The sequence below is a fragment of the Nannospalax galili genome, unplaced genomic scaffold (genome assembly GCF_000622305.1).
Source record: "Nannospalax galili isolate Female #2095 unplaced genomic scaffold, S.galili_v1.0 scaffold1025, whole genome shotgun sequence".
In the NCBI taxonomy this organism is placed as follows: Eukaryota; Metazoa; Chordata; class Mammalia; order Rodentia; family Spalacidae; genus Nannospalax; species Nannospalax galili.
Genome location: NW_008353598.1, coordinates 91,870 through 106,600, shown reverse-complemented (window position 1 = coordinate 106,600; position 14,731 = coordinate 91,870). Strand labels below are relative to the sequence as shown.

Here is a 14,731-nt window from a genome sequence, read left to right as displayed (position 1 = left end):
CCTCTGAAGAGGTTACCCAGCTTGTGGATAGGGAATTGGGATGCAGACCACTCTGGCTTCTTCTTCCATGCTGAACAAGGACACAGGGTGAGGCAATTGGGGTACCCCTTCAGTGGGCCTATCTAAAGGATTCCCAGATTGAATAACTCTTGTCTGTAGAGAGAAAAGAAAGTCCTTTACTTGTGAATAGGGGATGTGAAGAAGTAAAGGCAAGAGTAGTTAGCATTACAAATTCTAGATAGAGAATCAGAAAAAAGTCAGAACAGGGAAATTTTCAAATGCTCATATGAGAGTTCATTGGAATTTCTTGATGAGGACTTCCGAAAGCATCCCTCTATTTGGGTTCCTCCTCATTTTTCTTTTGTCTTCCAAGGCTGGACTCTAGAGTGATGGAGTCAGGATTTGCTGATGGAGTGGTTAGAATCAGTGTCAGTTCCCTCTCAAAGGCTTCTAGATAGGGGGAGAAAACAAATTTGGCCACCATTTTAGAACAATAGCTGGCTGTCTCCCTTAGGTACAAGTGGACCATGCCTCACTTTTTAAAATGAGGTTCTAGGAATTCAACTCAGGACCTTGTGTTTGCAAGGTAAGCCCCTTACTGATGGAGCTGTTTCCCACCAGCAGCCATGCTTTCATCTACTCACTTTATACCAGAATCAATCTCTAGAATTTGGGAATACAGTGGTTTTCAGTTTGCTTGTCTCTCATTCTCATTTTCATTCTCTCTCTCTCTCTTTCTCTCTCTCTCTCTCTCTCTCTCTCTCTCACACACACACACACACACATGCAGGTATAAATGTTGTAGTGCATACATGATGCAGAAGTCAAAGGAGGACGTACATGGTCCTCTATTGCTCTCTACTTTACTGAACCTGAAAATTGACGTTTCAGCTAAGCTGGCTGGCTAGTGAGCCCCCAGGGTCCACCCAACTTTATCCTCCAGTGCTGGGGATGCAGGAACACATGACCATGCCCAGCCTTTTATATGGATGCTGGGGATCTGAACTCAGGTCCTCTAGCTTTTGCAAGCACTTTTACCCACTGTGGCATCTCCCTAGCTTCCAAATGTTTTCTTCTTTCCCTGCCAGAGTCTTTTCATTGGAAAGAAAGTAGTAAGAAGATCATTGCCTGTTGTGCTTCATACAACTCAGACCTACAATAGCATTAGTGTTTCATCCCACTTATATTTATGTCTAACTATATGCAGCTTTCCATATCATTTAATTAATGCTTTGGAAAGTGAGGTTGATTATATTTATGGGGCAATATTGAGGTAACTCCTACAATCATGTCTGGAGATTTCAGAATTTCTACCCATGAGATGTCTCAGTAAGTCTGGGTCATCTAAAAAGCCAGTCATGGTCACGCATGCCTGTAACCCCAGAGCATGGGGGCTGGAGCAGGAAGATGGCTGAAACTTTCTGGCTGCCAGCTTAGCCCCAACCCAGTGAGTTCCAGGTTCAGTTAGATACTCTTGTCTCAAGGGAGTAAGGTAGAAAGCACTAGAGGGGGCCACCTGACATCCTCCTCTAGTCCCTACATCTGCACACATGGGCACATACATGTGCACACATACACCATATCCCCCCCCCCAGTTGCATCCATTCTTAAAATATGTGTTAAAGGAAAAGCAAAGTAGATTTTGTTTATTTACTCTTTCATGACATTCTACAGAGGTGTTAAAATTCATTGAGAAAGTCAAGTTTATGTGAACATGCTGTATTGAAGACACATAAAAAACTATGATTTTTCTAAGGGTGAATTTGAGACAGAACTATAACTTGGCCTTTTAAAATATTTTTTTATTTTTATTTTACTATTTTTTATGTGTATAGAGTATATTGCCTGCATGTATCTAAGTGCACCCATGTCATTCAAGCCTGCAGAGGTCAGAAGAGGGTGTTGGATCCCCCTGGAACTGGATCCAGCCTGATAACTTGGGATTCTTTTTTTTCTTTTCTCTCTCTCTCCCTTTTCATATCTCTCTCTCTCTCTCTCTCTCTCTCTCTCTCTCTCTCTCTCCCTCTTTTTTTTTTTTTTTTTTTTTTCGTTTTTGAGACAGGATCTCCCTGTAGCCCCAGATGGCCTGGAACACACACAGAGATCCACCTGCCTCTGCCTCCTGAGTGCTGGGATTAAAAGCATGCTCCACCATGCCTGGCACAACTTGGTCTTTAGATGATATATTTCAGACAGTTTTGAAGCTGGATACTTATGACACCTCCAAAATAGAAAACTGTTGAATTTGGTTCTGTAATTCCATTCAATCCAACAAACTCAAACCAATTTCCTACACAGCCACTGTGATCGTATTTAGAGCAAAAAGACTTGGCCTGTACCTTTATGGAGCTAGCAGGCTGTGTCAGGGCTTTGTTGTGCTGAGCTGGCACTCCAGTACCATGCTATACTCCCAGACCCTCACAAGTTTTTAAAGAGAAGGAGGTCAAAACATTTTAATTTTTTAGCTACAGTAGTATATGATATTTTAGTTTCTTTTTAGTGTGTATGAAAGGAAATCAAGAGTTGGCTTATATAACCACAGAGGCTAAATTAGAAGCCTTAGATATCTGGTGTGGGTAACATTTAACTTTTCTATTTAGAAATAAGTCAATTATTTTATTGTCTTGCATCGAGCCTCAGTCCTATCTTCAACCCCTTTCTTTCCTTTACCCTCCACCCCAATTACATCAGCCGTTAAGTCCTATGAACCCTGAACCCATAGCATTTCTCCCTTCATCTTCACTATTCCTCCTGAGATCATCCTGTTTAGACCCGGAAGGGCTCTAGGCTGGGTTCTGGTAGCAGCTTTCTGCTTCTGCCTGCTCTTTGCAGTAATCTATTCCAAACACTACTAACAACTGCATCTCTCCAAAGCATTCCATCCTGCTGATTAAATCCTCCAGTGGGGCTCCATTCTCTATAGATGATCTGATAAAGGAGCCATGAGTCTTAGAAGGGCACTGAACACCTGTACTATAGCCAGTATGAACTGAGATGTGTGGTAGGTATAAACAACATGGAATTCAAAGACTTAGAGTGATAAAGATGATGCAAAATATGTCATTGATATTTTTATATTGAATAGATCAAAATGATAGTGTATATAGTTGGGTTGAATAATATATATGTATGTAATTTTTTTGAGATGATTCTGATTTATAACTTGGAAAATAAGGACTTCTACAATTTGACACCAGTGTCCTTTTAAATATAACCCTGACTACCCAAATGCTTAGCTATCTATTAGCGAGATGAAGGGAAAGCAACAGGTGGTTAACAGTTTTTTGGTACTTATGAAGTACCAGGTATTATTATTTATCGTATTAAATGCTCACTAAAGCAATAATGAGTTGGAATTTACAAATAAGAAACTTGAGGCACAGAGTGGCTAGGTGTCACCTAACAGCGGGAAGCATTGTTCTTGGCTATGTGCTCAGATCTTCATACAGCATCATCACTGTCACATGCACATGGACTGTACAAACAATGAAAATCAAGAGGCAAGTTGAATAAAGAAGGCAGTCCTGCCTTCTGTGATTCTCTGTAGGCAAATGTCCAGGAATGTATATGAGAACCTGCTGTTCACCCATCTTAGCCCCTAAGGACCTCTTCTGGCAGGAACATCCTGCAGTATATGCAAATGTAGTATTAATACATTTAGGGTCCATATCATCTGGCCCCTAAACACTCCTCATACTTTATCAGGTGCTCAATTGAGGAAAGAACAGATGCAATGCTCGATTAAAATATCCCTGAGTTCGGTATGCTGAGCAATGCCTTGTTAGCCTATAGCATGGCAAACTCTTAATGAGTTTCCAGAATCTTTTTTTCCCCCAGATGTAAATTTCACGTACACTTTAGTTGAAGCCCTCACATGGTCACTTTGCTCCATTGCTCTTGGGCTTGAAGGCGGTTATCCAGAGCATCATGGTGGGAAGCACGCAATGGAGCAAGTGGCCTATGTCATGAAAGATAAAAGGCAGAGAGAGGAATAAGAAAGGACCAGGGACAAGACATATCCTTTAAAGTAACCTACTTCCTCCAACCAGGCTCCACCTCCTAAAAGCCCATTCAGCTATGAACTCATCAATGGACCAATCTGTTGATGAAGTTAGCACCCCCATGAGCCAGTCACCTCTCCAAGCACCAGCATGGGGTGGAGGGGAGTGATGGGCAAGCCTTCATTGCAGGAGCGTTTAGGGGGATATTTCATACCCAGAACACAGCATAATAGCTAAGCAGTTGTGACTGTAATAAATAAAGCTCAGGGAACCCATCCTTAATGAGACTCCTGGGTCTTTTAGCTCTATATTCTACCCACTCTCTGTATTCCGGGAACCTTTGTACTTGGCTTTCATTTTCTACATGATAGGTACCTACCAGTACTTGTTTCTGATTTTTAAGACAGAAGTTTTTTGAGACCAGGGTCTCTCTCCAGTTCTTTCTTGTAAAACCTGCCCAGGAGGTGTAGTAGACAGCAGACGTGAGTGAACAAGTGGAGGGAGAAGAGAGCCCCACATAAAGTTTCTATGTAAATGTTCTTTGCTCCTTTTCTACTTTACAATCAATCAGCAAATGTTCACTGATTGCCCAATGTGTGCAAAGTACAATTATGAAACAGTTGGAAGGGAAAGACACGAATGAGGGAAAGTTAGCAATCGAGATTCCTTTAACCCGTTACTTCTTTCATACCCATTTTTGAAGTGTGTGTGTATGTGTAAATATATGTGTATATGTATATATACATATATATTTACAAATACTATATGCATATATAGTGGTTTATAACCTTTTCCAATTTATTTTGAAACTTCAGATTATAGATAGAAGTAGTTGACTATATAGCTAATCCAGAACTATCCCTTATCCTTCTTCAGTGAGTCTGTTTATTAACTACAACACAGACACATCATTCCATAGCAAAGTTCTACTAAATGTCCTTTCAATCTGGAAATTTGGGCCTCACACTCTGTTTTTCAAAGGACATACTCATGTTAGTTTTAGTTCCTGCCACATTTGGACAATATTCTACATCGACAGCAATGTAAAAAAGTGGTATTGGTGTTGGTAATTCCAGTGTTTTCATGGAAGGATCTAGAGGAGGGGTTTCTTGGTAAACCTAAACAAGACCAAGGTCACCCCCTCAACCTTTGACTAATTCTTCATTGTACCTCCAAATAGTTTTTTGGGTGTTTTTTGTAAATAAAATCAATTCTAGGCTAGCACCAAAAGGTGGGGGCATTCAACTTTAACTCTCAGATTTTTAAAAAAATGTCTACAGTGACAAAAGCGCTGTGTGGATGATAGGGAGGATGCCAGATATAGCCACATCTCAGCCGTCTGATGTGACTCTTCTGTGAGATTTCCTGTCCTGACAATACCATTCGGTAGCCAGCAGAATTCAGGCACATGGATGGGACAACAGCCAGAGACTAAGTGCTTGCATCCCGGTGACCCCTAATTAACTTATGGAGAATCCATTATTTTCTTGCAGCACTCCATATATTTAATGCACTTGTATGAAAGCACCTCTGTCTAGATTCCCGCCTTCCTCTTCTCTCTCATTGTGTGTATGCAGGGGGGATTCTGCATGCTATACTACAAAGAGAATCAAATAAACCTGGCCCATAAATGGTTTATCAGCTATGACAGAAACACTAAGAGCATCTGAAAAGAATCAGTATCTGTCAGAATGTATTTTATCATCTGTGAGTAAATGGTGAGTCCGTTTAAAGGGCAAGCTACCCAGACAATTGTAGAGAAACTAACAGCATGTGTCTGTTACAATATAGGTTCTATGGTATTCATTTTGCACAGATCATACAAAGCCTTGGGTTTTTCCATGATCCTCTACTGCTTCCCCTCAGATGATGCCATCTGCTTTGATAGATGACCAAAGACTTGGACCTGGGCATTTTTGTTCTACCTGAGCTCCAAGCTCCTTGAAGGCAGGGGCTATGCCTTCATTTTCTTTTGTACTTTTTACAGTATATTTTATGGAAAGTGCTTAGTTGGTACTGAGTAATAGCTCGCGATTCTGGAAGATAAATGTCTCTTCTGGACATTCAGAAGAGGGGATTGTATCTCTGAAATTTAGCATTCCAGAAGGCCTATATAATGAATCAGATTAAGAAAGCCAGGCATCCAAAGAGGGTGCCATTGACAAGATCAGGGAGGAGGGGAAGTGTGGTGCTTGTGACTTGCAAGGAAGAGTCTGGAATTCTGGACAGGAATTGGACAATGCCAGTTCATGGGACTAAGCATTTATATATATATATATTGTAGTGCTGAGGCGAGAACTCAGAGCCTCATGCACGCTAAGCACAAGCTCTATCACTGAGCTCAAGTCCCTATGCTTTATTTGTACCACATTCAATGGAAGGCTTTTGTTACAAGGGAGTCTATGTGCATAAAGAATATGGACTAGCATGGAAGCCCTCTAGGAAGTGAAGAAATCCTTTCCATGGTCCAGAACTAAATTGGCAGACCAGGATGAGAGCAGAGGTGACACAGAAAAGTGCAGAGGTTGGAGACCCACTGTGAACAAGAGATGATCTCCCCTAGCCCCTCCTAAAACTGAGACAGTGAGTGACAGATGACCTTGGTATCTTCTTACTGCTTTGGGAGTCTGAAGGTGTAAATGGTTTCTGAGACACTGAAGGCAGGATGGTTGAGTAGAGTTGGGGGAGATGTCTACACACATACTGAAATTTATTGTCCCTCAAACTCCTTTAATAAGCAAAATTCACTTGGTGTATATTTATGAAAGAATGTATGATTCTCCCAAAATTGTTCTTTGAAGTTACACCATCTGTAATTTTAATTTTGCCATCTTTTAATTTCTATTGTCTGAGAAGTGATGTGGTTTTTCTTGCCATCTCTCCCTTCTGTTTGCAACTTTACTGCTGTTGGAAAGAGGGCTTTGAAGCAGGGTCATAGTATGTCTAGATCTGTCATGTGCATCTAATACAGCTGTCCTCTGGTTTTCCTTCACTTCAATGACAAAAGCTGCCATTATTAATCAAATGAAGACTTGATGAGACTACTAGGAAGTCCGGATGTGTAGCACACACCCGGAGTCCCAGAACTTGGGAGGCTGGGTCAGGAGGATAGCAAGTGTGAGACCAGCCTAGGCTATATCACCAGACCCTGTCTCCAAACAAACAAAAACAAGGGGGAAAGAGCATTATTATATTTATGTATTATTTTATTATCTTCAATTTTTAATTTTTACATTATAAGGCCAATTGTTTACAATTTTTAAAACTTGGAGTTCTTGATTGGTGATTTCAGCACAACTTAATACCATATTGTTTTTTAAAACATCAAACTTTTAGAATTCCATTAAGCATTAATGTCAAGATGTAATGGACAAGAAAAGGTATTTTTAAAATTACAGTTACTGTTACTGTCCATATAGTAATACCAGTGTTTAGAGTTAACTTCCCTAGGTACTGACAGACTAATACAAAATAGAAGTGATAAAATGCATGTAATGTCCAGCTCTCAAATTAGCATTAAAGATATATATTTTAATACCAAAGGGCTATGTTCTAAGCAACAGAATTAAATTTTGAGAGAAACATGGATAATTTCAAAGTATCATTTAGAATTCTAAATCATAACACAGCCCTCTAATTTCCCTTCACCTAGTTCATCATACCGTTTTCGTGTATGGGTTTTGAAGAACAAGTTTCCCTTTTCTATTAGTAAGTGTTATAATCTAATGACCTCAATTAGAGAGAGGAATAAAAAGGCTCACAAATCTAAAAATAACTCCACTATCTATGCAGAAAGGGTCCGTTTTTTGTTTCCACTGTCCCAGCTGATGTTTAAGTGGCAATCGATCAGTGTAATGTCTGGCTCTCATTTCTCATAAATGAAGGGCTGTGGCTTTAAGTAATCACCGGCTGCCTGTGCCAGAGGCAGAAGCTGCAGTATCAGCTTCTGTGGGGAGAGAGGAGTCTGAGGCGTACGGTAACCTGCAGGACTGGAGGGAAGGCCACTGGGGCCAACCCTGGTAGAGCTTTGAATGTAGGCAGACCTGACTGGTGGGAGGCGCAGCCACCTGTGCACTTCTTGGACAGTGCAGGGGGTGGGGGAGTTGGAGACAGAAGCTGGAAAATGGGCTGCCCCAGCAGCAAAATGTGCCTCTCTCCTCCATGTGCAGCAACAAGGGTAATTAGTGTTTGTTTATAGTGCTTTTCTGGAAGAATGTCAGGGACTGCTGCGGATGGCGTCTGGAACCAGAGTGCTTTGAATGGGAAGCAACTTTTGCCTGCAGAGGCTGGTCTCATGATCTCTGCAACACTCTGGGACGCTATGGGAGCCCAGTCTAGGGTGATCCCAGAAAGGGCATTTACAAAGAGCTCTGAAATTCTGTGACTTCTCAGTTCTACCCTGGTTCTAGAGACACTACCTAATGAGGAACTCTTCTAAGGATTGTGTTTGTATATGTGGATGTGTTATTGCTACGGAGTTGCTGGTAACTTAAAACTTATTCTTTATTGAAAAATTGGTATTTGCTTTTTAAAATATGGAAACAGCTGCCTGGTTTCCTTTAGTTCATTTCTGTAGCATCTATTTAGAAGTATACCTACCATGGTCCTATGAAACTAATGTGTAACTGAGTAAAATCAAGTGGATTTCATTTTTAAAGGATTAATTTTTTTGTTGTAGATTTATAACAAACTTTTTTGTAGTTTAAAAGTACAGGATTGGCCTTGTAAGAAAACTTTTATTTGCGGATATGGGACAAAGTCCATATAAGTGCCTATGTTTAGAACATTAAATATTTACCTTAAACTGATTAGGCCTTTATTGTGCTTGGAGGAGAATGCATTCCGTCTTAAGTACAACATGCATTCGCTGAATGGTTCTATGGCTCCTCTGAGAAGCACCAACTCAAAGCAAATATTTTTAATTGAGCCATTCAGTTCCTAGTTCCTCAAAGGAAAGTTTCCCTAGGACCTGAGAAAATACTGATTCTCAAACCCTAAATTCCCTTTGCAGCAAAGGACTGTTTTGTTTCGTTTTGTTTTGTTTTTAACAACACAAACTGTTAATTTAAGTGATTCGTATCTCAGCTTCTAGATTCTGGGTCTCATTTTCCTAGTGATAACAAATGTATACCTGACTGAAAGGGACCCTCTTTAAAACATTAGTAACTTGATGTGTGTTTTCCACAGCGGGAGGAAGCGTTGAAGCAACACAAAACCCTCTCTGAAGAACTTGTTAACCTCCGGGGAGAGCTAGGTAAGAGTTTTTGCCTCCACCCTTGGTAAAGTTTGCTGAAATTGGAAAATGTGGTCTTCCCTTTTGCACCGTGGCTTGCGTGCTGGCGGCTTTGATGCTCCTCCTCCGGTATCTGTACAAACATTATCAACATTGCTTTTGAATCTTGGCAGCTGACCTCAAGTTCACAGAATTCCTGGCACTGACCTGACTAAGCTAACAGAGCTTCTGACGACCAAAGCATGCCCCTTACTGAATACACAGGGACAGACAGAGTTTGTAGTTTATAGGATTCCTGTTGAATAATTCCATCATGGGCTTCTTTTTTTTTTTTTTTTCTGAAACCACTTTTCATATTAAAGAGTGTTGAGAAAACACTCTCTCTGGTAATGGTAATTATGTTCCATGTCCCAGGGATGGTTTCTGGGTAGTTTATACTAACAGTTTAAAGAATGCTGCCTGTTAGGACCACTCATCTGAACAACGCCTATTCTGTGCTACTCAAACAATCTGGGTAAGCTGAGAGGAATATCTACCCAGCTCCAAGGGGCAGAGTGTCTACATAAATGCTGCTCTTCGCAGTCCAGACTGTTCTTGTTTGTCCTATAACTCCCTGGTTTGATGGACAGAGACAGTATTGTCTTTTCTACTCCAGTTACTCTGTGGGAGTAAACCAGCTGCCCCATGGTCCCCTGTCTATGGCTCCTCAGCCTAAGAATTGGCTTCCTGCTTTAGCTTCAACCAGACCTGTACACCAAAAGGCAACTCTCTTTGTCCTTCTTAACTTTCTTTGTGAACAATCTGTGCCAAAGTTATTCATAGGCATAAGTGCTTTTTTAAAAAAATATTATTTTTATTTTATGTGTATGAGCATTTTGCTTGCATGTATGTGAGCACCCCTGTGCCATGCAATGCCTCGGAGGTCAGAAGAGGGCTTCGGATTCCCCTGGAACTGGAGTTAAGGACAGTTCATAGCCACCATGTGGGTGCTGGGAATCAAGCCCAGGTCCTCTGCAAGAGCAGTTAGTGCCCTTAACCACTGAGCCATCTCTCCAGCCCCAATAGGTATAAGTCTTTAAAGATAACAGAACTAAAGCAAATGATGTTCTGAAAGAATCTACCTGTTTTTCACTGGATGAAACAGGAGTTTAAAAACTAGGCTGGAATATTCTTAAAACACTAACAACCCTCGCCCAACCAAGGGAGAGGTCAAGGGCCAGTGCATGTGAAGTCAAGGCTGTGTATTTCTCTCTCCTCTTGTATCTCCCAGTGGGAGTTGAGACCAAATTCCTGGCTAACCATTTGAATTCATAATACATCGCCAAGACAACAGTGCTGACCTTAGGTTACAGAAAGGAAGAACCCTTTGTGGAAAAGTAATTTTAAAGACAGATGAAGCTGTAGAATCCCAGAGATTCGAGAGTTCTTGCAAAGCAGTTAACACAAGCTGCAGTGTGGGCGACCCAGACCTTAGACACTTTGAAGACCTTCCTGCTTTAGCTTCAATCAGACCTGTACACCAAAAGGCAACTCTCTTTGTCCTTCTTAACTTTCTTTGTGAACAATCTGTGCCAAAGTTATTCTAACTTGACTTAGCTGCTGCCCTTTTGATTACCCAAATGGCCAGCTTGATTTGCCTTTGCCTGAGCCTTGAATACTGTAATGAATATGAAGCTGGGAGCTCAGGAGAGAATGCTTTTGTGAGTTTCAGAGTTCATTAGAACCCAATGGAGGGGGAAAGGAACCTGCTTCATGTTTCAGGTTTCCACTCTCTCCACCACAAGGCAGGACCAAGAAAGAAGGGGACACTGGGCTCATTCACTCTGCTTGAATGACCATCCCCTTTTCACAATTAAGCAATTTAAATTGGGCCCAGGTCCTCAGCATCTCCAGTTAGTCATAGCGCCTGTCAGGAAATAGCCATCTGTTTGTACTCCCTCTCTCCTGTTGTCTGATAAGCATAGTGTGCCCTGGTGTGCTTTTCCTGCCGCTGCTGGGTTGTCAGGATGCTGTAGGTGGCTTGTCTATACTGCTTTGTCACCCTAGCCTGGACTCAGGAAATGGTGTCATTGCTGCTGCAGAATCAGGCAGACTTGCTCAGGTACCAACTGCCAGCATAAGGCATTTGGGAAAGAGTTTAGTTTGGTCATCAAAGACAAAAAAAGTCCTTTAAACACGTGTGTTGAAGCTGGCCAGGAAGGATACTGCCAAAGCTTTCAGCTGGATTAGTGTAGCTAGAGCCAAGAGGGAAAAAGATAGAGTTTACATATTAAAGCTTAAAACTCTTTTCAACTTTGAGGCAATAAAATGCCTGGGACTTTGTTGTCACAGTAGCTGCAGATTCAAGTAGTTCAGTGGCCTGAGCTATCCTGTCACATCACTACTGTGCCAATTTCATTCAGTCTAAAATGGTAGTAATTCTTGTATACCCCAAGGGTGATTCTGAGGATCACATGAAGTAATGATACATTGTAAAGTGTCTAGTGCCAGGTGTTATTAATGTAATTAATGTACATAATAAATGTAAATAATAGGTATCCAGGTACATGCAGTTTGGGGTTTTGGTCATGGTGCATGTCTGTAATTCCAGTACTCAGGAGGCCAAGACAGGGAAATTGCCACAAGTTTGAGGCCAGCCTGAGTTAAAGGCCAGCCTGAGTAACACAGTGAGATTTTGCCTTTAAAAAACCCAAATAGGGGCTGGAGAAATGGCTCAGCGTTTAAGAACACTGGTTGGTCTTGCAGAAGACCCAGGTTCAAATCCCAGCACCCACATGGCAGCTAACAACTGTCCGTAACTCCAGTCTCAGGGGATCCGACAGCCTCTTCTGACCTCTGCGGGCATTGCATGACATGGGTGCACTTACCTACATGCAAGCAATACACACATACACATAAAATAAAAATAATAAATAAAATTTTTAAAAAACCCAAATAAGCAAAAATCCTAACCTTTCCTGCTTAAAAAAAAAAAAAAGAGTATTACAGCTGTGTAGTAATTAACCACATTGCCATTTTGTGAGGGCATAAACCATACCGTGGGAAGAAATAATAGTAAGTGGATGAAATATTAGAAATCCCTCAGGACAGGCTTCTCACACTCAAACACAAGTGAGACCCAGTCAGTCCTTTTGAGATACACTGACACTTAGTGTTGTTTTAGTAGCGTAGGTTTTCAGTCACATAGTCCTAGTTAGAAGTTGCTTAACGCTTTTGAGTACAGTTTTCTCATCAGTGATACAGTCTGTGTGCTTTGCTGGATTGGTGTGGAGCTTGAATAGAGTAGTAGTATATATGAAGTGGTGGTGCTGGACCAACCCATCACAGGCAACCCAAGAAGAGAGCTGCTGTCATGTACTAACCATCACTCCATCGTCAAAGTATCCACCTTTTCCCTCCAGAAAAACCTGGGGCTATTGCTGTCGCTCTTCAACTAATCTTTCTTTACATTCTCTCTTGAAAATTTAAACAAGGTTTCCAAACTACTAAGACCTGCAGAGAGTGACAGACAACTCATAAACCCAGAACACTGAAACTCAGCCTGTGCTTTTTTTGCCTTTCAGAAGCCGGTAGTCTCCATTTATCCCATTTATCCACACTGTTGCCCGACTTTCTGGCTTTCTCATTTAACACTCTGAGCTTGAACTCTGCCCAAGCTAAACCTGCCTTGCAACCAACATGTTTCTCCCTTCTGAGCCACACCCCTTCTTGGAATGACTTTGTTCTCTTCAGGAACCCCTCTGTATCCTCAGAGCAAGCCTGGAGGCTCCCCTCACTCCAGGGGTCCTGATACCCACCCACTGTTATTTACCTTGTCTTGTGTTTCTCTGTTATCTTCAGATAGTACAGTCCTTCATTGAGGAGAGTCTTTCCAGCTTCCTGTGGGAAAACCAACATAAGGAGCTGATATTTATTGGCATTTAAGGGTTTAGAGTTCTTTTTTGTTTAAGACCAATATATGAAAAGGAAACTTTCGTGGCTGGAGAGATGGCTCAGCAGTTAAGAGCACTGACTGCTCTTGCAGAGGACCTGGGTTCAATGTCCAGCACCCACATGGTGGCTAAGAACCGTCCTTAATTCCAGTTTTAGGGGGCTCTGAAGCCCTCTTCCGACCTCCACAGCATTGCACGACATGGGTGTGCTCACATACATGGAGGCAATACACTCATACACATAAAATAAAAATTTTTTTAAAAAAGGAAACTTTCAACAAGACAACACCCTGTAGTCTCACTACCCTGGCATAACTTTTACATATGTGAAGTCCCTTGTCTTTATTAATTTGAATATATATAACTTTGTATTGTGATTATTTCAGGAAAGCATAATTATATACAGCAGGATTCTTGTGGATTTTGTTGTTGTCCTCATCGTTGCTGTTGTTGTTGCTTTTGGTCTTTTGGAGACAGGGTTTCCCTATAGCCCCAGCTGGCCTGGTACTTGGCTTCAATCTCACAGAAATCCACCTGCTTCTGCCTCCCAAGTGCTGGAATTAAAAGCATGTGCCCCCACACCCAGCACAACAGGATTCTTGTTGTTTCATCAGATTTTTTTTATTTGAGTCAGGGCCTCCATATGTAGCCTAGGCTGGCCTTGAACTCACAGTCCTCCTGCCTTTTCCCATCAGTTTTAACAGACATGTATACTATATAATCTATTCCTCACACGTCTTCAATCCAGAGTTCCCTTAAGCCTTCCGTTCCTTAGAAGCAAGCACTGATCTGACTTTTCTATGATCAACAGTTAGCTTCATCGCATCTAGAACTTTTTAAAAATTGTAGCCTAGGCTGGCCTTGAACTCACAGTCCTCCTGCCTTTTCCCATCAGTTTTAACAGACATGTATACTATATAATCTATTCCTCACACGTCTTCAATCCAGAGTTCCCTTAAGCCTTCCGTTCCTTAGAAGCAAGCACTGATCTGACTTTTCTATGATCAACAGTTAGCTTCATCGCATCTAGAACTTTTTAAAAATTTTTTACAAAAACTTTATTGAGAATTTCATACTTGCATATAAGGTGTTTTGATCAAATCCATGCCCACTCCCTCCCATCCAACACTCTCCCCTCTGACGAGGTAGCCCTAAAATCTTTTAAAGATTAGATACAAGCTTCCAAATACTTTTGACATTTTTGGCCTTTGGCAGAGTATGTTGCTAACAGGCCCAAGGACCTTTTGACTTTTAGCCAAGAAACTGACATTTCCTTGGGGTCTTTTTACCCTAACTGCCTAGCTAATTCCTACCTCCTGTTCTTATCACACCATCCCCTGAAGGGTTTACCCAGATTGCCAATAGGGAATAGGGACACCAACTTCTCTGGCTTCTTCCATGCTGAACAGGGACGCAGGACAAGGCAATCGGAGTGCCCCTTCAGTGGGTCTATCTAAAAGGCTCCCGAATTGCATGACTCTGGTCTCTAAGGGAAGAAGAAAGTCCTTGAATCATTAATAGGAGATGTGAAGGAGAAGTAAAGACAAGAGTAATTAGCATTACAA

General features: G+C 41.5%; 1 protein-coding gene across 6 annotated transcripts in view; it reads left to right on the top strand.

The window, feature by feature from the left end:
• Mtus1 (microtubule associated scaffold protein 1) overlaps positions 1-14,731 on the top strand; it is a 163,550-nt gene that overhangs the window by 122,875 nt on the left and 25,944 nt on the right. For 5 of the 6 annotated variants that reach the window (XM_008850842.3, XM_029554901.1, XM_008850840.3 and 2 more), the window contains one exon: positions 9,189-9,255. In XM_008850842.3, coding sequence (XP_008849064.1) covers positions 9,189-9,255 — 67 coding nt within the window. Of the gene's footprint in view, positions 1-8,028; positions 8,179-9,188; positions 9,256-14,731 lie in introns of those variants that run through there. The other variant, XM_029554902.1, reaches the window with a different exon arrangement.